Source organism: Calonectris borealis, chromosome 6 (assembly GCF_964195595.1).
Source record: "Calonectris borealis chromosome 6, bCalBor7.hap1.2, whole genome shotgun sequence".
Taxonomy (NCBI): Eukaryota; Metazoa; Chordata; class Aves; order Procellariiformes; family Procellariidae; genus Calonectris; species Calonectris borealis.
The window spans coordinates 11,027,251-11,052,818 of NC_134317.1; the positions used below are offsets into that span (position 1 = coordinate 11,027,251).

The following is a 25,568-nucleotide window of genomic DNA, read 5'->3' on the forward strand; positions in this document are numbered from 1 at the left end:
TCCAGGTATGTTGGGCATTGCTTTGATGCTCCCCTCTGACTTCCCTCAAACTTTTATTGATCAATGTTAATTTTAGGTTGGGGCCCTTTAAGGTCATTCAAGCCAGTATGAAAGTGTTAAAACAACAAAACAAACACAATACTGTTCCTGGTACTAACGATTCAACTTTGGAATGTTGAATCTTAGAGTTCTGCCGTAGTGTGGATCATACAACTGAACTCTGTTGTCCAAGCAGCTCAACAGCCTTTGTGCCCCAGCTCCAGGAGCAGGAAGGTGCCTCGTGACTGGAGCCTGGCAGGAGGAGTCTATATTGTCTAGCATTGGGTGAGTTCGATTGTGCGTCGATATTAATGCGGCACCATCCTGAGCTGCACACCCACCTTCCCATTCATGAAGATCAAATACAAAATGAAGGGTTTTCAACCCTCTTCTTGAGGGTTGAAAAACCCAGCGTGGCCTTTGAACTCGGTACTTTTTCCAAAAGTATCTTGTCTTTTTCTCCGTGCAGTTCTGCAGTTCATAGGAGAGCCAAGGGCTATGTCCTATATTTATGAAGATAATTTCTTGAGGATGGATTGTGTCTGGTGTCCTTATTGTGTAATATTTGCACTTGTCATTAGAGAAGTTTATGTTCTGATAACTGTGCTTACTTAACACAGGATCTATAATAGCTGTGGCCTTCTGGATTTACAGTTATCTTCTCTAAACAAATAACCCAGATGATGCTATCCAAACAAAAGATTCAAATGCCAATTTTCTTATCCCTCATATTAATATTTAAAAATTAAAAATAAATCTGCAAGTTAACAACCCAAACACTCAGGAGAGATTGGAAGAATATCTCTGCAGAAATCAGTTTGGATAATGGAATTATCAGAAGAACCCTCTCTCCTTCTCTGCACTGGGGGACGTGAAGGAAGAGAGAGATGTTTTACAGAGTCCTGAAAGGCAAATGTCCCCAGTAAGCCTTAGAACAGATGAACATACCCAAAGTGCTAGAGCTTGCACTGGGAGCAAGATTTCCTTGAATCACTCTGTCTTGTACTTAGCACGCACAGAGTAATCTAGTTCAGTAGAAAAAAAAGTAATTCTCTCTCCTAAATGTTTTTAGGCAGTTTTAGGCAACAGATGTTACCAGTGCAAGGGAAGACATTTTCATCATGTTATTTCGATTTGACCCCAGGTACTGAGGAATTTTAGTACCATTGAGATTCCATTTCTCCTAACATGGACGTGGTTCAATCAGAAATCACAATCGCTAAGAAATCCTTCAAGAAAATACCCAGTGTCCTTCTGGGCAGCCTAGTGGAGGAACCTAAAAAAAGACATGCTGTCCCCAATCACCTGCTGGAATCAAGTAAGTTTCTGCTCTCTGACTGTTCCCCAGTCTTAGAGCAATCCTAGGAGGCACTTCTCTGTTTTTTTTTTTCACAACTCACAGGCAAAACTCGCATCCTGTAAGCCCAAAAATCATAGGAGAGGTAGTCAGGAAGGAAATAGTGGCTGTACTGATCCTGGCTGACCCTAAAGTTTTGGGGTGGTTTGTTGATGCCAAGAGATAAACTGGCGAGATCATGGCTCTGCTGGGGTAGTAGATGCTGTCTTAACTTTCCATTTAAAGAGTCATGCCTGCTGAACAGGAGAAATAATCTCTGTCTCATTTTTTTCTCTATAATACCTTGGGTGCAACATAAATATACTTAATGTAAGTAACAGTCATCATGAGTGTTTCAGCTGGTTTCCTTTTCTCCCTGTTTTATTATCTATCACTGCAGAGATTTATTCAGAACTTCAGAGGAGCAAGGTTATACAGGCTGAGCCTGCTGTGTTACACTATGGAGGGTATGAAGTTGGAAAACATCACCAACAGACACTGGTAAGTGTCAGAGCAGGGGTCCTCTTGGGGCTCATAAAAGGATACCAGAAGCCGAGCAGACTACTTGTGGTCATGAGGCCTTTTGCTCTATGGAGTGCTCTAAAAAGCAGCACTTAAAATCAGCGGCCCTGCGGTAACAAAACAGATGAGTGCCATGCTGTGTGCATCACTGTCCTTTACAGTCTGTGTTTTACCGTTCCGTTTCCCGCGTCTGCAAGCAGTGTTAGTGGTATGTGACTTGCACGTCATGAATGAAGGATTCATGCTTTGACTCCATAAGAGACTGTTTTCAAAATGTACTTGGACAGCCACTGTGTCTGCGAACAAGTTCACTGGTAGGAAAATTTTGAAAGACCTTTGGCCTTCTGCCAAGACCAATTTAATCTAAGGAAAAAAACTCAGTGCATAGGTTTGCTTACCTTTCCTTGTGAATAGTTTGGGTATTTCCTTTTCTTCTTTCTGCTTTCCCTTTGTCTGCCTTCTTCATTCACGTGGTAAGTGTTTTGAGGCAGAGGTTGGGTGATTATGGTGGACTAGGTTCTTCAGATGTAATGAAAGTAAGCAAGATGCAGGAGGCTTTACAGGCTGAACTGTCACCATCCAAAGGTTTGTTGCTTTGTGATCCAAAACAAAACCATGGAATATTACATCATTTCTGTTGTTTCAGACCTCTGTAAAAGCGAAGTCAATAGGTTGTTTCATTTTTTGTTCCTTTTGCACAAAACAAAACAGGACCAGAATTTGATTCAACAGTAGTGTCTTCTTTAGCAAGACTAACTGTTATTCCTAGGTAAGGAATTGTGACTTGGTTCCAAAGAATAAAAATGCAGGATGCAAGGTTTACATAATTTTCTTTTAAATTCAGAGCATATTCAGAATTATTTCTGCTAAAGTAAAAATTATTACTTAATTGTTTAATACAGCTTCTTTGCTATGGGTAGTCTTACAAAAAGTACAGTTGGCATTCTCAATTGACCTCTTACATTGTAAAGTGTTTTGCGGTTTTGGTTTTCTTTTATTCTACAGAAGCTGATAAATATTTCTGGTGATGTAATAAACCTTCACATAATACCACCCCAGACAAAGTATTTTCAGATCAAGTACAACAAAACAGTAAGTGTCAGAAAGCCTTCACACTGCTCTTTGCATGCAGCACTGGTTTTGTGTCATATAAGCAGCTTTTACATGCATACTATCTTTATTTTGGGTCATTTTCTAGCACCGGCTTGTCCCTGGCTTGTCATATGTGGTTACTGTTGATTTTTGTCCTGATGAGTGGCGGTATTACTATGACTGCATTCGAATTCACTGTCAGGTGAGGATTTATTATAAAATATATTTACAGTTGTAATGGAATGAAACAACTGTTAGGATGTGAAGATAATGATGAAGTAAAGGTACAGTTAATCTCCTAGAGCCACATGGGTTTATTCCCAGTAAGTCTGCATCGGAGTATTTTATTTTAAGCATTTAAAATTTTTTCTCTGTAAACGTCCCAGAGCTGTGGGTAGAATGTCTTCCTTATTCTGTTATTCTTAACCAGTAGATCAGTCTTTGTGCCACACTGATGTAGCATAGTGTCTTAGCTGAGCTGGCTTGGAGGAGCTCTAGATAGTTGCTGAAAGCATGGAAAGACAGGTGGATACTGAAAGCAGGTAGAATATCAATATCCTGAGGTGCAACACAGTGATTATCTTCAAGATTTTTTTATGCCCACTTACTGGCCAACTACTACAGAAAATTTTTCTTACCATAACATTTATTCATTGTAAGAAATAAATATTTATCCCCTTTTTTTTGCAGGGAGAAGATACATTAGTCGTTCCTGTGCATGCTTACCCTGCTGTGAATATTGTAGAATTTCCATCATTTATAAATTTATCTGATGTATCAGTTGGTCAGAGGTGAGTTAAGGACAGACGTTTGTCCACATTTTCTGAGACATGAACAAAATCTGAAAAATCTCATTTTCCTCTATTTGTGCAACTTAACGTCTTGGAAACTTTAAGGAAGTCAGCTACCATCTGGACTGCAAAATAATTCCGTATATGAACTGTTTCAGGCACACATTCACAGGAAAGTAAATGCTGCGCAAACTGAACATATACATAGATGGAACTGGGGTTTCAACTAGTCTAAATTGGTGCTGATTCACTTCATTCATCGTATGGTGAAACAATATGGCTGCTGTTCATAATCTGTAGACTCCCAAGTGCTATGTCTTTTTAGCGTTACTAAGTCCTAAGTGAATGGATCTTCTTTCAAGATGAAGGGTTCTGGAAATGAAGGTATAAGCTGGTAATGGTAGGTGTAAGTGACAGCAAATAGCTAACCTCAGTCCAGAGATTGATCAGTCATTAGATTTGCTTCTTCTATTTAAAAATATTTAAAGTCATCTTCTGATGTGGAGCTCTAAATGGCATAGACTTCGTCTTACGCTGTCTGTAGCATAGATGTAACACTGACTGTTCTCATGAAGTAATCGGTAATAACTATTAATAGGAACTGGGAAGGGAAAAAGGAGAAGGGAGATCCTGTTGATTAGGGTCTAGTTCTGTAGTATATTGACTATATTAGTTGTAATTATGGTGATTTGTGTTAGTGTAAAGATTTGAGTGCATTCTACAAATGAATTCTACAAACTGAAGGTCTCAGCATGTGTCTTAGATTGTGTCTTAGCCTGTGAGCTGGAAGTAACTCATGGATTTTACTGAAGCACAGAAATATGAATAGGGAAGGCACATACAAGGAAAATGCAAAATTCTGCAGTAAATATGAGCCTAGCATTGCAGAATGAACGTTTGTGTCTTTTTGTTTATTTGTTTTTTCTAATCCCCCTTAATCTGTTAAACTCGAGTGAATCCGTCAGAAGTGACGTTACAGCTTTCTCACAGGACTAAACATAACTCCTGACATTCTAGGCATGACGTGATTCTGTTTATTTGCTCCATGTTTAAAACAAGTGCTGAAGCATACAGAATTTTCATACTCTCAGAACACAGAGAAAAGATTAGGCAGAGTACAAAATACAATTTTAAATAATGGGAAAATTTTTCAACACAACAGGGTTGCTCAGAGATGAGGGAATTTGGAAGAGTTCCTGAAGAGAAAACTGATGGTTTCAAACCTTAATTTTTACCAGTATTTTTCATCATTAGGCTATTAAAAACTTTCCTAAAAATGAAAGCTCTCTGAGATACTTGGTACTGTACAGAGCCCAAAGGACTATGGGCTGAATCCATAGCCCACTGAGGTCAATCGAAAAACTTTTTTTTACTTCCATAAGTGTAGGATAAGACTTATATTCTACCACCCAGCTTGCTCCTTAGGTACAGAAGGTCCATAAGGCAACAGGCGGCATAATTGTCTTGTTTTTAAGGCACTTTGGTTACAAGCTGCAGTATACCTTAAAACAAATTGCCTCCCAGTCTGCTGTTACATCTTCTTCATGAACAGGTCATATTAAGGCAGAGAAAAAAGGACTTTGCTATTATTGTTTATTTCCTTAGGCATTTCAAAATGTGCTTTCCAAAGGAACACTGTGTGTAACATGCATTCTTTGCTAATCAGCAGGATAGGATTTTAGTCAGACAGTTTACAAAAAACAGATATAAGTCTTGGTAAATTGGTCTTGATTTGTAGGATGATGGATGGTGTTACACCAATGCTTTGTGTTTCAATTTGATATGTGAAAATAGATGCATACAAAAGCAAGACAGCTTGAAAAGATGTGTGCTAATACCCCTCACACAACTAGCGTGAGACATAAAGGGCTTTTATGAAAATCAGGCTACGGCATCATTATTTCTACGGTGGTTAAAGTCCAGTCATTCTGATGTGTTGGAGTCTTCAACACTTTTGAAGACTGCACAGCCTTTTCTCATCATCTTCCACAGGAGGGCCATGGGAGAAGGCTGATTTCTGGTTCTGTACTTGTTGTTGCTCCAGTTTGGATTGTTTGTACTTGCTAGGTATTGCAGATTGTAAGAATTTGAGGATACACATAAATAACTTCTAAAAACTAAATTTTATAAATTTTTCTGTAATCAGATTCTGTATAGGTAGGAGAAAGTAAGTCAAGATGTAAAATATCCAGCATTCAAATCAAGACTTATCTTTCATTTCCTCACTGAGTGAAAGATCTGAAATATTTTACTATTTTGGAACAACGAGGAATGACTCTTTCATGGGATAAGTAACCCATCCCTCTGAATACAGATAAATTCAGTGCATGTTGTGTATAATATAATCTTCCAGCTTGTAACTGATGATCAACTGTAGTGTCATTAATTTCTTTATTCCTTTCTCTCTTTTCAGTAAGGAGTATGTTATCCCGTTGCAGTGCAGCTGTCCAATAGATTTTGAATTCCACATTGATTTTATTCAGCCTCACAGAGCCTTCACTGTCCAGCCAACATTTGGTAGATTGAACTTATTTAAAATTCTAAATGTTAAAATCCGTATTTATTAAGTGTAGTTACTTGTGACAGTGTATTTAGTGCTGTACAGAAAAAGCCTTTGCCTCAGAGTGTTTCCAGGTAAATGCAGGCTGCTAAATATTGGTCATATGCAGCCTCATGGCAAATAGCCTTCTGTGACTGGTAGATTTCTTTTGTCAATGCCCAGCTACAGACCTCTGGCAAAATATGGGACACCCCAAACAGTCCATCGGCCTTTGTCTTCTCTCTTTGCCGGTGTGGCCTTTGGAAAGGAGAAGGACAGGAAGCCCAGCGTGCACTTCTTTATCCCACCTTTCCCCAAGGACTGTCTGCCTCCTGCCCCATTAAAGGAACAGATATCTGTCTTTGTGGAATAGGTATGCATCATGTTACTTGATTGGGGGCACAGAGGAAATAAAAGGTGACCTCTGCTCTATCAAACATATCCCTGTAGCTGTTTTTCCCTAGTGGTCTGGAAGAATTTGATAGAATTGTGTCATTGCTTCAGGAGCTGTTACAGTGATGTGTTACAAAACACACTGCTGCAGGTGTTTCATGGGACAGCAGTGGATATTAAGATTCAGTCTAGACCTCTGTGTACGGGTTCTACAAGAGGCAGGGACTTTTGGCTACAGTATCCTCAGCTATTTTCATGTCTAATGCTGGAGAGGATCTGTCTAGAGGCAGACATAACTATTTGTCAGGTGCTGGCAGAAGCATGTAAGTGCCTGGGTCTTATGACAAAAATGTGTAAGTGAATGAGACCTGGCTGCATAATTTGTTTAGGCAGTCTGATCAATTCCGTGAAAATACATAAAGTTCTAAATAAATAAAAACCTTCATAAATTAGTCGCTTAGTGCCATTTGTGACACTTGAATTTAAACTTTGATTATTTATGCACTTCAATAAAAGTTGTTGTTGCTCCTGTATGTACAATGATATGAATTTGCCCTGTCTTGTCAGATGGATTTTTATTCTTCAGAGGTAGTAGTTGGATTCTATCAAATGTGTGGTTCACGAAGATGAACTATGCTGCTACCTTGTTTTGGGTCATTCTTTCAGGGTAATATTCTTTCTTACTTTGTGCTTAAAGAAGTTTTGATATATTAAGGGAGGAAAGGAACAATATTACAATTGAGTAAAACTAGGGAGAAGTTGTAAAATTCATCAGAAAGTTCTTGGGTTTTGCACGGTCATAGACAAAGTGGCTGGAACTAATTCACGCTTTCTAGGTTGGCTTAGTTCTTGGGAGAAAGGCGAACAAAAATATCCCAGAAAAAACATCAACCCAGTAAAAGGTAAGTGAGAAACTTTGGTAGCTAGAAACCCGGAGGTGCAGAAGGCCATCTGAAAAGCACTAAAAAGTTTCAGCTCCTGCTCAAGCCATTGTGTTCTGAGATCAGTAATGATGAAATACTCTAAGAAATTACACACACAAAAAAACCCAACAATGAAACTAACCGGTGTTTAAAACTACAGTATGCAGAAAACCAGGCAATGGTCACTTTACAGAGATGAGAAATTAATATTTCTGATCAGCTGAATAAATTCCATGTTGCAGAAATGCTGAGGAGCATCAGGGCTTGTATCCTGGGATTGCACTGAATGTTCAGGGAGGTGAAGTGTGGTTAAAGTGGTTGAGAAAATAATGGAATAGGTAATAAGGAAATAAGACCAAGTAGGGACAGGTAATGCATCAAATCCAGATGATTCCGCCAACTTGGAAGACCACAGAGGAATATGTTTATAATTCTTTGCTCATGAACGGAGGAAGTGCCAGAGACTTACGACTGGCAGATGCAAGTGAAGAATTTATACATATAAACAGGCAATCATTTTCACAACAGTAGGAAATATTACAGTCTTACTGTCAAATCTCTCTGCTATTGCAAAATATCTTCCATTATCTGGCAATGGATAGTTCTTGAAAGACACTTTGAGACCTGAAATATTTTCCAGGCTTACTGCCATCCATTCAAACATTAATATTGCTTAAAAAAATGTCATCCAGAATCAATTTCAGCTTACTTAAGTGGGCTCACGTTAGATGGACTCTTATTGTTTTTCTCCTCTAATCACAGGAATCATTCCAGGCAATGGGAAAGTGGAAGTAACTGTGAAATATTCCCCACTTGAGTATGGAACAGCACAAATGACAATGCAGTTACAGATTTCACAGTTTCACTCAAAACCCTATGTATGTGTATTCACAGGAACATCAACACCACGTCTGGGTCTAATGTATGTGTGGCTGATTGATCTTTGAGTATTTTTGCCCAGTGCTAAAAAACACCTGTGTAACAGAATTTCATGCCATTTTGCTGTAATCATTTTAAGCATTTGTATCTATGGAGACTTAAAATGCACTAATGTAATTTGACTGTTAATACATGTACCTGCTCTCTTACGTCATTTGCTCGGAATGCCCTTAATCTGTGTGAAGTGAAACTGTACCAAAATAAAAATAACAAGAAGTTATATATCCTTAAAAAAGTGTTGAGCATCCTCAGCTTCTATTATGCCTGCTGTGTGTTATTCTTATTGCTGAGGCCTTGCAAGATACAGGGTTTTTTGAGCAATGAGGTCTTTTGGGCTGTACTTAATTTTTTGTGAACTCTGAAGATTAGAAAGTTTGGTTCCAGTTGTAATTTGGGAGAGAAATTTCCAGTCTTCTTGTATATCTAAAGGAGATGTAAATGCATGTACTAGACTTATATGCCATTTACAGAGTACTTATAAGAGCAATATCTGTCCTTCCGACACCTAGAAAAGAACATGTTGACAAACAACGAAGTCGTCCAGAGAAAAAAGCTGCATCTGCAGGAAAATCCGTGGTGTGGAGAAGAGACCAATTCAGCCAACCACGATCGAAGCCTATTCAAAAAGTAAAGGTGTGAAGAGATAATAATCACAAGTACTTTTCTGAGCTGAAAATCTTTCTTGTTTCTATTTCTTCCTATTAATTTATATCTCATAGGAAATTGAATACCAGAACCTCAGATTCCCCACAGACTTGTCAAATCCATATGCTGTAGCTACTGTTTTGAATCAGGAACCAGGCAAATTGAAGATTAAAGACTTGAAAGAAGGTAATGTAGTTAAGCAGGATAAACATGGTCTTAGCATTGTTTGTAGGTTTCTGATGAGGAACTCAGTTTCAGAATTGCTGAGGTGATGTGATTGTAATTTCTGTAAGAAATCTCACCGTAGATTTATGTATTAATGAGTTCAGTTATTATCATAATGGGTGGATTTCCCAATTAAAAATTCAATCTAATCTAGTTTGAGGTGTGATATGGCTTTCCGATATCCCTGCAGCCCTTTGCCAAGGCAGCGAAGGGATAAAAACAAGACAGATGAAGGAAGCCATATTTCAACTAAAAGTCAAACAAAATATTCAGGAAGAGGAAGCAAATCATCTGAAGTGGTAAGTGTTAGTTAATCAGATTACAACACTGGGGTTTGCTTAACTAAGGCCTCTATGAGTGATGTATGCAATATCCACTAATGCGTAATGCTGCCATTTCATGTCCTGATAGGTTGGTTTTACAGCTAAGTTAGTGTTGTTTTACATTCTTTTTTTTTCTCTTCCACCTAAGAGCAGTCTCAGTAGTAATCCATAGTAGTACCCATTGAGGTCTTTGATTGTGTTATGGTTGCATTCAGAAAGAAACCTGCTGAAAACCTTGTTCACCTAACCTTGTTCTCATGCATCTCATCTTGTGCCCTTAGGGGAAAAGAAAGCTTTTGTCATGGTTGCCAATAAATCAAGGCTAAAATGTATAATGGAGTGAATAGAATTGCACACGTACATCATATAGCATAAAGCAAAACACAGAGTCATATGTGTAAGCACACCGTGGTTTCATTTGCAATCCGCAGATCTGCTCTTATGCTGAATGTTATGGACCCCTAGACACCTTAGGAAGAGGAGAATAAGTCTGTTAGCCTTTAAATAAAGCAAACTGTGCATTAAGTAAAGCATTTTTCTTGCCTCCACTGTAAATGCAGGCAAGTTCATAAAGGCAAAGATCCAATCTCTGTGGAATTTAAAAAAGAGATTATCGAAAACCGACAGAGGGAAGAAGAGCAATACAAGGTTAGTCTTTGCTGTTTTTTCTATAAATTTAAAATCAAACTTATACTTTCAGATTATGCAGTGCACTAGTGAATTGTATCAAGCTCTTTACATCTTCAGTTTTTCTTCATGCAAACCTGTAGTAGCTGTGCTTCTTACTGCAGTTATATCTTTATTATGCCCTTGTATCACTGTTTCTGAGAGGGTTTTATCTTGGAGGTAGACAGAGAGAAGGATAAGTTATTAATGGAAATGGAACTAGATATTTGCCCAACCGAGCAGATTTGCACCCAGCCACCCAGCCACATCGCAGTGCAACATTACAGAGTAACTCTGTCAGCACCGTGGCTGCATCCAACCTTCTGTTTATATTGTACCTCTCTGAAGAGCTGATGTCCTGAATGGCTCACAGTCAAAGAGCTAAACCCAGTCAGTACTCTCACGCAGAGCCATGGGGAGATAATTCGTCAGGTTGTTTTTCTACACCTTCACCTTCCCTCTCTTTGGTTTCTTCCAGTCACCCCAGACTGTGGGTCATCTTCCGTGGAGGTGACAGCAGCAATACTTTGTGGCAGGAAATATTTTTCCCCATGTGGCACAGCCCTCAGGGACAGGTGGGGCTTGTCCCTCTTATCCTGCCTCCTGGATATCCAAGTCCCACTGACTTCCAAGGAGCTGTTTATGGGAGTAAAATTATTTATAGATAGGGTAAAGGCTTAATTTATACACTGAATTAGACACTGTGAATTAATTAAAACATTATATTTAATATAACAAAGTAGGAAGTGAGTAAAAAGAGGATCTAAATTGTGAGATTGTTGTATCACTGAGTTAGATGTATGTTAACTTTGTTTAGAAACATTTATTTATTTACCTGTTGGCCATAGGGGCTGTGGAGATCTCTGGCTGGTTTCACAGTTGCCCGCATGACTTTCTGACAGAGGCATATTTTTGCTTATGCTGTCAGTTTGTTCACCTTGAGTGTCATTAGGCCTCACAGAGTATTTATTATCCCTCCATCATTTGCTCAAGTGGCCACTATGTTATACAGCCTGGGAGTGGCTGTCCTGGATACCTTTAACTGGTCTGTCTTCCATTGTACTAACTAAAACCTCAGTCCATGAAAATCATGGGAATTTCACTCTGCAAAATAACCCTAAGGTCTTTTTTTAAGACATAATAGCATCCTGGAAATGAAACAATAAGTAAGTAGGACTGGGATGGAAGAGGCACAATGAAAAGAAGCACTGGTATTCATCCAGCATGCCTGAATACTCTGAGAGGGTCTCAAAGAGGTGAAGTGATATCAGTAGTGAACTGTTTCACACATGAACAGATTAAAGAGCTGGCACCATTGGAAATCATGACAGAGATGTTCACAGAACATGGGAAAGCTGCAGGAAATTTCTGTAGTGCTGTCATCTGGGAAGGTCTGTTCGGGTGCTAACTTACGTTGTTGGTTCTGTAACCCCTCTCTGGCTGATTCTGGCTATGAAAAGCGAACAGTGTTTCATTAGGGCAGGAATCTGATTGAAACGCAGACGCAAAAAGACATTATTTTACTTTGTTTGACTTGCTCAAGGGTTGCAATAATCACTCCCTAGAAGGGAATGAAGTCTGTGTTTTGTCAAGCACCTCCAGAATGTTACACTGTAATTGAGTTCCACTAATTGTAAGGGAGAAAAGAATTTACTGGATGCTTTGTACTAATGTGATTGTTCTTCTGGTGACAAATTAGATCCAAAGAGGAGATCCTGTCATAGAACAGGAGTTTCAAAGGAACAAAGTAGAAGTTTCTTTCAGACGTGTTATCCGGCCTGTTGACCAGGTTTGTTTATATCTTATTATCGCCTGCTATATGTTATTATCACCTAGTAAGCTAACAAAGAGCCATAGATATTTGGCACTGAATACTTTTCCTCCTAATATTCCCATTTCTGTGTCAGTGTCTTATTTCCCATTTTACTTTTAGTAAAGTAGGGCAAGCACTGTGCTACATGCACAACTCATCTGATGATTTAATATGAGAGACAAGTGGAAATCTGCAGGCCTAACCTGAGATTCACATTGCTTGTTTCTGAAAATTCTCTCAGGAGTAGCTTTGTCATGCCTGAACATAAGGTTAAGCATATCACAAGATTTGCAACCTTTACCTGCAGGTCAGATTGGCAGGAACCTTTTTGGTACTTAGATTTTTTTGTCCTTCTCTGTGGTGTGAGGTACTTCCTAAGATCCGTTTCCTAGGATTGTTGGGAGCTTTGTTTGATAGATACCCTGCCACTGAAGGAACTTTGAATGTTAGCAACACAAAGGATCCTTGCTGCCTTCTTCATGAGGAACATAATAGCTGTGGGACTTGGTCTTTTACTATGCTCTTACGCCTGTTGCAAAGTGCTGAAAATTCTTTGGTGAGGCATGGCATGGGGTTGTGTGGAGTTGGTGTTCTGAGGATCTTCCTAATCTACATGTCGGTTGAGCGGCTGCCCTCCTGTTGAGAGGTACTGTACTCTGGGGCCGCTGGAGTCTCTTCTAGTGCCACATTTTTCTGTCACATCAATTTAAAACTGGAGAGGAGATTAATGCATCAAGAAAGAGATTTACATGTGTTCAAAGAGCATTCCGACAATTTAAGGCATTAAATATGGAGACATCACCTCTGTCTCAAGCCAGAGATCACTAGATGTGGGGAGGTTATTCTGGGGAATTATCACCCTAAGTTTACCCTGGTCTTTCACCCTTCTGTGGGTATGTTCTGTCAGCCATTATTGGAGATAGGATACTGGTTTTGCTGGGCCCATGGTTTGAGTTCTTACAGCTATTCCAGCTTCATGTCTGCGCAAGATGAAGTGTGTACTCAGTAGAGACCTAGTCCATTCTCTCCATGGTCTGACTGCCCATGTGTAACACTTAAGTCGTAGTATGTGGTTGTCATTTATGTGTGGATGCAGACCATGCTACATTCTCTCTGCGTTCCCCACACTGCATCTGTAAATATTTGGTGATTACCTCCCATTAAGCCCTGCAGTGAAGGCTTCTGGTTAAATGCCAATACTGTGAACGTTTTCACTTAACTTAATTTCAGTGTTTGGAAATAACATATGGATTCAGGCCAAGGAATGGCTTAGGCTGGAGGAAATTCCTCCCTTGTCTAGTTGTAAAACGGGTGTCCTTTTTCTTTTCTTTTTCTTTTTTTTTAAAATACCATGCAGCATCCAAGTGTCCATCCCACATTTGACTTGCTCCATAATGACCCTTGGGACAACAGAAACAGGATGTTGAGGAAATTCCAACAAGCAGCATACAAGGTAACGGGAACAACCAGAATGCAGTGTGATGGCATGACACCTTGGAAATAGCACAAAAGAACATGCAAACTAGCACGTAAGGAGTCTTCACAGCTAGCCAGGGATTGGATAGTTTGATAAATATGTCCCTACTTCACCAGGAAGTAAGGATCTGGAGTAAGTTTTGTATTCAGCTGGTGCTTCTGCTGCTGCTTGGTATTGCAATCAATACTAAACAAATGCAGATGAATTTAGATTTTTTTAAAAAAATACTTTTGCACAAAAAAGAGAAGATTTGAAAATGCATATAGAATACTGTGCCCAGTTTTGGGCCCCTAGTACAAGGAAGACATCGATGAGCTGGAATGAGTTCACCAAGATGGTCGGGGTCTGGAGTACTCACTCTGTGAGGAGACTCTGTGAGGAGACACTTACTCAGCCTGGAGGGGGGAAGTGGGGGGAGAGAGCAGCACCTTCCAACACCTCTGAGGAGGTTATTGATGATGGAGCCAGATCTTTGCAATGGTGCATGGTGGGAACATGGGAAACAATGGGCATAAATTCAAATAAGAGAGGTATAGACTGTATATAAGAAAAGCCTTTTTCACCATGAGGAAAGTCAATCATTGGAGCAGGTTTCCCAGAGAGGTTGTACAGTCTACATCCTTGGATGTTTTCAAGACCAGACTGGATAAAGCCCTGAGCAACCTGGTCTGATCTCATCGCTGACCTTGCTTGGAGAAGGAGGTTGGACTAGGACCTCCTAAGATCCCTTCCAACCTGGAAGCTAAAGACTAAATAATAAAATCACTTACCTCATTGGGTTTAAAGATTATCTTGCATCTCCACTGCTCATTTCCCAGTAAATCTAAATGCAGCAAGCAATATGGAAATTTCCTGTTCTCCTAGTATCCAGTTTAGATATTGTTCTGCAATCTATTCACAATATTAGGCTAGATACAGAGGTCCTGAAATGACACGCTCCTTCCTGTATTGCACAAATAAGGAGGTGGCTAAATGGCCCCTCCCGGTATTAAAACCTAGGACTCTTCATTGTTACTCTGTGATACATGGCACTAGGCGAATTGCACAGTGCAGGTTACTCCTTATTCTCCTCATTCACAGAGCCACAGGTATTCATATGGCCCCGATCAACTGAGTGTTTACCCATCGTTAAATCTGTATATGCCAATAAACAGAGCTGAAGGATTAGGACCTAGGCAAAAAAAGTCTAATTAACCTGTAAGACTACATGAAGTTTTGAACTGGTTTTGTTGTGTAACGTCACTGTAGGGTTGAGATCCATCCTACATCTCTCCTTCCTCATTTTCTCCCTCCTGAAGAGAAAACTATAGTAAAAATTCTGAAATAGAGATGTCTGAGTGAGCTCAGTAGAATAAATACAGTTGTAATGTACATATATTTCTATGGCTGTAAATTTTAAGAGTGTTCGGCTTAATATTAAACTTTAAAATCATTCTCTCAGATTGTGATTCAGATTCGGCTAAATCGTTTACTGCTTCTGTTCCGTGGGCTAACCAGAGAAGCCAGAGGTTTGGTGGAAGGCTCTGTGTCTGGTAAGGAGTGGAAGAACAACTTGATATTTTGGCCATGATTTATGATAATTCAGGTTGTACTGCATTGTGTCAGGTGCGTTACATATATTCTGACATGTAAACATAAAGACAGAGTCCCTACAAAGGAGTCTTCAAGCAAAAAAAGAGAAGTATGACAAGGTAGAAATGGCTGTAGTCAAAATATGTCTATTTTTCATGCACATTATTTACCAGATTTAAAAAATGTGATTAACTTTTCTTAGGAGCCTTGCAGCTTATCTACTTAATAATGGGGCAGAAGTTGTGAATGCTGCATCATTGGAAGTGTTCAAGGTCAGGTTGGATGGGGCTTTGAGCAACCTGATCTAGCGATAGATGTCCCTGCCCCTGGCAGGAGGGTTGGACTAGATAATCTTTAAAGATCCCTTCCAACCCAAACCATTCTATGATTCTACTTATAGGCCTGAGGAACAAGGAAAGGGCAGATGGGACTATATCAGAAACACAGGTAGGTAAACAGATCAGGTGGAGCCCAAGAGGTTAGAGACATAGGAGAAGAGGAGCTTATTGCATGAGGGATGGAAGAGGGAAAGACACCTGAATGTGATGAAGGCAAGACATCTGAACTCAGTGAAATGAGATGGTAGGAACCATGAGATACATGGCTAGGTGTCAGTATTGGGTTGAGTTTTCCTCCTTATCATTTTCTCATACAAGTGCTTTCAAGCAGTCACTTTTCTTTACAGTGAAATGAAAGTGCTGGCCTGGAAAGTCACTTGTTCTTTAACAGTCATAGACGGAAACTGGCCTTGGATGGGAGTCACAGTTGGGTATACTGGGGACAAAAGAGAATTTGTGTCTCTTATTTCCCACTCCCTCATACACACGCAGTTTGACAACTAATGAAACACCTTTCCGTATCAGGCCTTTTCCTGCTTCTGCAGGTAGGCACTTTTAATTCCCATTATGCAGGAGTTGCAGGAATGCTTCAAGTAGAAGGCATAATGGCAGTTAGTGTACGAGAGGTCTTCTGACTTGTCTCTGCCTTGCTGAGCGGAATGAGATAGAGGACCATGCTGGAATGAGGGGGCTGTAAAGTCCTTTTAGAAAAGGGGAAATTAGATCTGTCTCCTAGTCAAGATATTGTGCCTGCTGTCTTGTAGATGTGGCATTTAAAGCTTTTAGGAAATATTACTTTAATTTTTATATTAAAACGACTAGACACATCTTGTCTTAGGAAAATGTTAAATATATTTTGTGGCTTGATTCTATTTTTGAAACAGTGTATTAAGATATATTACAAAATCTTAATATTTGCTTTCCATTCATGACAGAAAGCAGGAGTTTCAGCAAACCAGAGAAAAGTGAAGAATGTAAGGGCATTTCTTCCAGAATATCTGAAGATCGTATATTGCCTTTTGAATTCCCTTTTTACAGTTCCCATGAATTGCACCGTGATTTGGTAGGTATAGCAACTAAAATGGTGACTCAAGATTTTGCTGAAGACATTGGCCCCTGGCCCGGTACTGCCTTTATTAAAATTTCACAATGTGACTGGTGTTTTGGGGTTCCCACAAATTAAGTCAGGACTTCAGATTTACTAAGGGTGCTGCTGAAAACAATAAAAAAATCTTTGCATTCTCTTAATGGCATTCTAAAATTCCGAGTAATAGATTAATGATCAGAGTTAGTTAACATCCATGATTTTGCAGAAGAAAAGAGATTAAAAATAAGTGAAATGCCAAAGTCCAAGAAAGGACAGGAGAAATATCAAACAAAATGTTTGCATAATTATTTCCATATGTTTTCAAGTAGCTGTGCTGATGGATTGCTGCCAATGCAAAACAAAATGCCCACCATATTACTGGATTTTAAATACTGTATTCTTTCAGGCACCTGATGCTCTTGGCCTAGTTCCTATCGAATCTGTAGATGTGAAAGTCAGACACATTCTTCCTTTTTATGACTTGAAGGTGAGTCAGTACAGCTCCCTCAGCTGTATCATGTTTCTGTCTTTCACCAGTCAGGTTAGATATGTTTTCTGCCTGATTCGGTGACTCCAGTGTGCAGCCCAGTTGAAATGTTACCTTAATATGGCTGTGTGATTAGCATGCTTTTATTAAAAACAAATCTTACCTGTTTCCATAAGGAACAAGCTTGTAGTCAGCAATAGTCCCCTCTCTCCAGACAGAGTCTGAAATCACCTCAGCTGAAATTATTATACCTCAAACAACAAAATCTTTTAGTGAATGAGGATACTGCAAGCCCTGCACACCACACAGTTTTTCCTTTGATTTTAGAGTTTTATAAAAGTGACATTAGAAAAGTGTCCTTTCTTTTAGAAAGTAATGGAAGTCTTCTGTTTATTTGGCATCCAGTTGTGCATGCTTAGTTCCTTCATTCCTGCATAGGAAATGCAGACATCTCATTCTTGAAATATACAATGTTTTTTCAACTTTATGAGTACAGAAACATTTTTTTCTCCTGGCTTCTAAACACTTTTATTTCCAATTTTTGAGTAGCAGAAGATCAAATTCTGCACCCCATCAAAGTAAAAATATTTCCTCGGGTTCAAATCAATGCAGATTTTGGCTCAATGTCCACTTCCTTTTTTTTCAGGTGGTGTAACAAGTCTAGAAGCTTTCTTGTAGCATCTTTTCCCCTTACTACACATTGGTTCCTCTATCAGTGTTACGTATATTACTTAACACGGTTTTCTCCACCCCATTAAGTTCAGTATATTTGATCAAGAAAATCCATGATCTTTCATAGAAAAGCAACAATGGAAATATTCCTTTACACACTCATTCAGCTTGTCCTGGTGAAGTGTGGCTTCTCAAAGTTTTGGTCATATACCATGTTCCAGAATAGTGATCCAACTATCTTCTACCACAGAGATATGATGTGTCCGTGATAAAGCTGAATGGCCCATTCCATCTATGAGTTAATCAAAAATTATTATTGTCATCTCCTGCAGCACATCTTTTTTCTTTGTACTTAGGTTCCTCAGCATTTCAGCATTATGAAGTATCAGCCATTTTGTACACACCATGCAGCCACAAGTTACAAACCTCGAAAACTTTCCCGACCGCTGAGGCAGGGAGCCCAGGTAACAAGTTATCTCAAATACAAACTTTGCTGAAGTCACTCCCAACTCTACATTTCTACAATTATTTGATTAATTTTGTCTCAACATTTTATACCAAATGGCTTACTACACTCTGAAAACCTTTGATGTCTGTGTTTTTTAAGGATGAGTTGATTCAAGTAGTTGCTTCTCCTGAGGGGCAGCTTAACCTGGTCTCCCAGAGAATGGATTTTCAGAAACCATCCCCAGAAGAAGTAGCAGAAAGGGATATCAGCCTCTTAAAACTGGTTCCTCCCCAAGCTTTAGTCTACCCTGCAGAGAGCAACCCACTTCGCATTTTTGTAAGTAGAAGCTGACTTCCACAAAGAACCTAAGAAAGGAGGGGGGAAGGTGTTTGTTTCATCAGAAGCCTGATGGGGAATTGGTGGGCAATTCTCTTACTCAGATTGGTATATAAAACTATCCAGAGTGAGAGTAATCCTTCAAGGTGCAAGCCCTGGTAGGTAGGACTCACAGAGCTCATCCCACTGAGAGGGGCACCATTTCATTTTAAGGTGAAATTTGATCAGGTTAGGGGAAGGATGGTAAGGCAAAGTTGCCAGTAATGGCAGAGAACTGGAGACCCTTCCAGTCTCACACTCCACAAATGGTCACTGATTCCAGGATTCCCTGGAACACCATGGGGCCCCTCCCTTCTTCTCCATTTGTTTCGCCATTTGGATGTTAGAAGAAAAGCCATGATCTTGGCATCTCAGTCCTTCTATAACCTCATGCTCTTGCTCAGGTAGGTAGGACAGGTGCAATCTCTTCCTTCTGTTCAGCTAGGGGACTGCAGTTCTGTCTGATCCTTAGGTAAACTGAGAAAAGTGAAGTCAAACTCTTTGCTCACATTGTGTCCTGCTGCCTTAGAGTTTCCAATAGTTCTCATAGCATCCCAAAACTACATTTCCAAATTATTAGGCACAGAGATTCAAAAAATCACAACCATGTGTGTGGAAGGATTTTCTGTTACTTAATTATCATGTAGATTGTGCTACTTGGCACCAACTAAGAAGGTATTTCCCACACAGTGCAGCACAGCCTGGAGGTCTCCGAGGTGTCTCTGAGCAGGCAGAGACAGCTGTATAGCTCAGTGAAGTGCTGTGCGTGGGCACAGGCACCATCTCCAAGCCAGCATGGCACTGTGCCTGACTTGGGTGGCTCTGTCTTTCAGCATTACTTAGCTGCGATGGCCCAGAGCCCAGTGTGCTAGCCTGGTGGTCTTGGCATAACATATATGGTATAGATTTGTCCTCACTGCATGTGGCCAGGACTCCAGTGGACTTGTTGATGAGATCCTCTGCGCATCTCTTTCATCCCTCTGTCATGTCAACGTAAGAGCAGGCACAGCCTGATCCCACACTACCCAGCATTAGACTTTATTGAGAAACAGATGCTAGTGCAGTGAAATAGATGGCAAAATGCTCACTAGCTTCCACCACAGTGAGGCCAGTTGCCATTCTTGGATTCTGAACTGTTCAGAGAATCAGCAATGGATTTTGGAGTAATCAGGCAATAGTTTTTTCTTCCAAATTTGGAAACAACACCTAAATTGCTGTATTCTAGACAGCAGAGAGCATGGATAAACCAGGCAGATTATGGGTCTGTAATGAGGGGAAGACACAGGAAATGAAGGGCCACACCAAACAGAACAGTCACAATGAGACAAAGGCATGAATCTGGGAACACTACATTAATTGTAAGAACTGAATTTTCATCAGTTTAGTTCTTTATGGTGCTCAGAATGATTTTTTAAAAATAATCTCTTCTTTGTTTTTAGAACCCCACTCCAGGATTAGTTCCAGTTTTACCTCCTTTGGCCTATTCTGAAACAAGTATTGAATATCATCTGTGTCCTCATCCAAAATATACCTTTACCAAGGAATGCCCCAAAGGATCCAGTATTCCAGTCACACAAAAGAAATTCCTGCATCACAAGGTATGGCTTTTTGGGTTTATTGTATGAGTACCTGGCTTGAGTATGTTCTTGCTGAGAATTTGCTCCAAGAAATCAAAAGGGAAGATGAAGAGTCATCCTACATAGAAGACATAAATGTCTTATGTTCAAACATAAATTATGCATGCACTGAATAGTCAGTACATGGGTAGAATAACTTGTTCTTGTTAGGCTTTATCCATGTGTCTTATTTATCGCTGAGTATTTTTCTGCTCTTTCCTTCTTTTCACTGTCTATTGTATTTTCATGACCCTGCAGTGGAGGAAGCATCTTTTAAATGTGGAGAACTGCAGCTCCCCAGATTCAGTTTTCAGCCAGGAAGTCAGATGTTCTGTCCTGCAAGCCTCTGCCCCCACTGCGTTATGTGTTAGAGGTGTGATTGCTGTAGCACTTGTCATTTCAGGAAGTGATTTTTGGAGTAATGGAATGGAGAAGATTCTTGCCGGTGGTGTATTCCACTTTTTCTAACGCTCCCACATTGACAAGTACAACACCTAGGTAAGAAAGAATTTGAATATACAGTGCTTCTACCCTGCACCAGTTTCTGCTGTCTGTAACTACAGTAACTAGTCCCACAGATAAAAGTGGGCCTATGGGTGGAATTAATTGCTGCTCAGAAATCCAAAACCAACAGGGAAAAGCCCTACTGACCTCCTTGAAAGGTGGATTAAGAACAATATTATTAGAAGAAATACCTAGCCCCGGAAGGAGAGTTCCAGTCTGGACTTTCAATAACATCTCTCCTGAATGCTTTTTGATTCAGTGCCAGAAGACCCCGGGAGGTACAAACCCTGTCTGTCCTGCAGAAGTATGAACAGTAAAAACTTTAACATATGGGCACCTGCACCCAGTGGTAGCCAACATCTCTCAGGCTCACATTCCCTCATATCACATCAGTTTCTGGTGTACTCAAATTTTCCAGGAATATATCAAAGTACATCATCTTCATTGTAACTACAACTACTGCGAAGCTTCGAAATATAATAATTGAGTGCAGTTACTGTCTGTCCATCTTAAACTAATACCATTTCCATCACAGGGATCCTTACAGTTTAGATATGCTTCCAAGAGATGTACCACCAGTGCTGTATGACTTACCTGAGAGAGACAGGGAGAACATAATTGACCAGTAAGTTCCTCCTCTGTTTTGTATTCAGTGTGATTGATTATGTCTTCACCACTTGTATGGAAGTGTCTAAACCTGTCCCGAGAGCTCCTCAAAGGCAAAACCACAAAGTCCCTCTTGCATAAAACATACTTTTTTTTGTTGTTGGCTAAAAAAATACTTTTAAAAGGATAAACCCCTATTGTTCCTCATCTTACTAATTTTTAGTGAGACAGATGAAACTGAGTTCAAAATGATTCTTACTCCGGAGATGGTGAGAGCTGAATTTCCACAAATTGGGCAGGCACTCTCAGAAGAAGGCAAAGAGAAATCAACAAAAGAGGAAAGGTAGGTATAGTTTGAAATTAGGGAAGAGGAATGGGAAGGAATCTGAAGACAAGCATCCTCTTCAGAATTATGTAGAAAGTCATACTGAGATGCTCTAGGGGCTCCATGACGAGTGGGATGCAGATCTGGTATTTAGAGCAAATTTGCACTGCAAATGCGGTCTCTGGATTGGACTTCAGAAAGCAGCTGTGAATGTGACACACTGGGTTGGATGTCTCTGACTTCAGTTTTATCAATATGATCTAACCCGTGAGACAGTTTTCTTGCCTTTGCAGAGATATTCAATGTTCTTGGACCAGTGGTGTTTCCTTTTCAGTGACCCTTTTGGTTAGGTATTTATTAATGCTGGCCCAGGAATAAGCCCTTAGACTTTCCCCCTGGCATGGTGCTTTTTTCTTAGACTTTTCCTAGGAGTGGGTCACATTTGCTCTGCTGTCTGAGTTTCATGCTTCACCAACACACATGTTTTAGACATACAGCATAGCATGTAAAATAACTTGCATTCATAAACACAGAATTACCTGCTCCCTAAAATGTTGTAAACTGGCCACTGTAAAGGCCAAATTCTGCCTTTTACCTCCAGTGTTGTCAGGCCAATGTCATGAATTTGCAGCTCAGCAGAGAAACCTTGAGGGGGAACCTGAGGACAAGGAAAGCTCTGAGGGACAAATGGGTCTTTGATGGAGTTGATGATTACCACCATGGTTTCAGAGCAGCATTTCAGAGCAGCAGCAGCAGTTCTGTGGGGCTGGAAGCAGAAGGGAATGCGCTGTGTGAAACCTGGGGGTATGTGATGTTGCAGGAAGGATGCAAGGAGGTGTACAAGCTGCTAAGTGGGACACTGGAGGCAGCAGGCTTGAGCAGCAGGCAGCATGGATAGGATAAGTGATTGCAGAGCAACAGGAGAAAGTACTGAGTTCTAACCCTGTGGTTTCACAGATACCTTGTGTGACTTGGAGCAAGTGAATTAATCTTTCTGTCCGACAGTTGCCTCCTCTTAAAAGTGGTCATGATGTGGCTTAGCTGTCAGGATGTGCATAATAGCCTGAAACTTTCAGAGCCATCAAGAGATTTGAATGTCTCATTTTCTTTAATTTCAGAGGGAAATTATTTGATTGACATTCAAATCCTGTGCAACTGTCAGCCATTAAACTTTAAAACAGTGCTGTGTATTATGAGCTCTCTGACAAAACATTGCTGTATTGTGATTACTACAGCATTGATTGAAAATAATTTGCTGTAAAAATGCAGGTTTGTCTGACTCAGTGCCCCTTTTTGCATTTTATGACACTCTACTTGTCAGAACATGGGGATTTGGGATAGCTCGTGTAACTAAAGAGTGACCTTTTTCTCCACAGTGGTACAGTGTTGGATGGTGCTTTTCCTGGGTAAGTAGTTTCATAACCATAAGGTTCTTTCTTTTTAAAGTTTTAGATATTTTCTTCAAAAATGAAAATACTTTTCTGTATTAAACACCTCTGGGTATTGATATTTACTTGTTGAAAGCTTTCCTATTTGTTTGGCTTTGTAAAGAAAGAAACAAAAATTTATTAGCAAACAATGTAGTCCCAATCCTTTCTTTTGTCACTGGAAGTTTCTTCGTTGTTATCAGTGGGTAATGTTTCACTAGATGACAGAGCACACGTTGCTCCTTTACAGCAGTTTCATCATTTTATCCTTAAAGCAAATCTTTGCTCTTGTTCTGGCCATTACAGCGTATGCTGCTTCATAGATAAAACGTAAAACTGTCTTGGATGTGTTTACCTATCAGATGGTTAGCTTTCCTAGCTGGCCACGCCAAGAGTGAGTGTTCTTTTCACAGTTTCACTCCTTTTCCAGTTCTGCATAAGTAATGGTATACCCTCTGTGTTCATTATAAAAAAGAGAAATTATGTGTGAGTGTCTCTTCCTTTGTTTTGGTCAGCATTCCTAAGTAGATCCCCTGGCTATTATAAATAAACTTCTTTTTAAACTTCTTGCAGAGACCCGCACAACCATCCAGATGGACATTTTCAACTCCAAAACAACGAGCTCAGAGAGAAGGTTCAAAAACACATGGAGAAAATGAAGCTGAAAGCACTCAATAAAGCCCTTATTCTGGGATAAGAGTAGTTTTACGAAGTCCATGGTTTGGCTCTGCTTATCCTGTTAATGCATGAGGCCTCCTATGTCCCAGCTACATGTGCTTATGTTCAGTGAGGTCAGCAACTTCTTATGCAAAGAGAAGAGAACCACCAGTAATGCCACCTCTGTCAAGGACTCTCACTGTGACCATGACTCCAAACACAGTAATTATTCCCATGAGAATCCTCAGCCATGTACCTGCTCATTTTGTCCTGGTGTGAAGGACCAGAAAACCACCGGTACCACCATGTAAATAGTTTGGTAATTAATTTACAGCCCATGGTTTTCAAATAAAGTGTGAAAAGTCCTCATGACCAAATTCTTCTGATTTTGTTTTTTTTAGTTATGACCTGTCCTTGAATTTTTGCAGGTAAGTCACTAAGTCTCAGGCTTGACTGTAAATCATACACTTGAGATTTTTAATGAAAGGGAAGACTTGAACACAGTTACTGTCCACAAAGATAATGTCCAAGCAGATTTCATGGCTGAGTTCAGGGGTTTAATTCAATGCAAGCTCTCTTGGCAAAAGGGTTTTGGATTGGGGCGATGAACTCCAGAGCTTTGTGAGAGACCTGTAGTGCTCGGGGTGTATTCCCTGGGAAAGGAGATTTCTCAGCATATCACCTTTCAGCTGAGATGTCTCCTACTTTCTTGTGGGCAAGCTGGACATCAGACAAAATTGGTTTTATCCATAGTGAGTTGATGGCTCATTTTCAGCACAGGCTATTTGCTGAAAAGCACATATCTTCTATACTAAAAGGCATGGAAAATGCAGCAATACATACTACGTTCCTAGGACCTATACTTCTTTCCAGACATAATTAAAACCCCTAAGAAAAGAACTTTATTCCAGAAAGAGGAGATCAGTGTAGACAAACTGTAAAAGGGAGATAGAAAATGGGAAAGTAGCGTGAAAATAAAGCTGCAGAATAGCCTGTATTATATTAGCTACATACTATCTCTGCTCACTTCAAAGAAATAAAAAGCTGTTCAGTTTCTGCTGACTGTCTAATTGGCAAGGGATTGTTCAGAATGCAGGTCTGGATATCTGCAGAGTTTCTCTGACTACAAACAACTACTTAAATATGTACACATTTCTTTTTTCTTCCGCAAGTCCTGAGGAAAGCAGTTGATCTTTTAAGAGGCACACTAAGACTTGAGCATGTTTCTTAACATGACCATGACAAAAACATTCTCACAGTTTACAGTGAAAGCATTCACAGTTCATAATTCACAGTTTAGGTTAAATCAAGCATAGATAATTCTTAGGAACTATTATTCATCAGCTAAATTTCAATGTCTAGTAAAGATGGAGTAAGCGTTCAGAAACAATGGTGATTAACCAGAGTTGATCTCTTTTTTTTACAGCAGTATCCTCTTTCCTCCCTTCTCCTCCAAAGTTTCCTGGTCATCCCAATGGAAATTAGTCATGATTCTCCATTCTCCAAGTGGTAGACGCCAGCCTTCAAAGAAATGAACCTCCCTTCTATTTAAGTGATCTTCCTTTCTGTGTTTTAAGGCTTTTATGGGCCAGGTTTCAGTGTGCAGAGAAGGTAAGAAAAAGCTGTTACCTTGCCCTAAATTGTTCCTAAAATACAAAGGGACTGTTGTAACAGCTAGTAATCCACAGACCTCTGTGCATTATATCCCTCAAGGATACCTCATGTTATGAG

The 25,568-nt window shown here is 39.8% G+C and overlaps 1 protein-coding gene across 1 annotated transcript; it reads left to right on the forward strand.

The window, feature by feature from the left end:
* The first annotated feature begins 76 nt into the window (after nt 1-76).
* Nucleotides 77-24,211, forward strand: CFAP221 (cilia and flagella associated protein 221). The gene is made up of 25 exons (XM_075153923.1): nt 77-324; nt 1,184-1,357; nt 1,776-1,876; nt 2,903-2,989; nt 3,096-3,191; nt 3,680-3,780; nt 6,194-6,297; nt 8,398-8,557; nt 9,084-9,207; nt 9,294-9,405; nt 9,635-9,743; nt 10,328-10,415; nt 12,133-12,222; nt 13,604-13,699; nt 15,165-15,255; nt 16,569-16,696; nt 17,127-17,207; nt 18,236-18,343; nt 18,487-18,663; nt 20,142-20,300; nt 20,722-20,816; nt 21,358-21,447; nt 21,652-21,771; nt 23,130-23,159; nt 23,754-24,211. Exons 2-25 carry the CDS (start codon nt 1,228-1,230, stop codon nt 23,875-23,877), a joined length of 2,601 nt encoding a protein of 866 aa, XP_075010024.1. The 5' UTR covers nt 77-324; nt 1,184-1,227; the 3' UTR covers nt 23,878-24,211.
* The last annotated feature ends 1,357 nt before the right edge of the window (nt 24,212-25,568 follow it).

What these genes read in the sequence shown, in the direction of transcription:
- CFAP221 (XM_075153923.1), top strand. Translation starts at nt 1,228, where the DNA reads ATGGACGTGGTTCAATCAGAAATCACAATCGCTAAGAAATCCTTCAAG. An exon ending in GAAGCAAATCATCTGAAGTG is followed by an intron (nt 9,744 to 10,327) that starts GTAAGTGTTAGT and finishes CTGTAAATGCAG; the next exon opens with GCAAGTTCATAAAGGCAAAG. An exon ending in TTGGATGGTGCTTTTCCTGG is followed by an intron (nt 23,160 to 23,753) that starts GTAAGTAGTTTC and finishes AACTTCTTGCAG; the next exon opens with AGACCCGCACAACCATCCAG.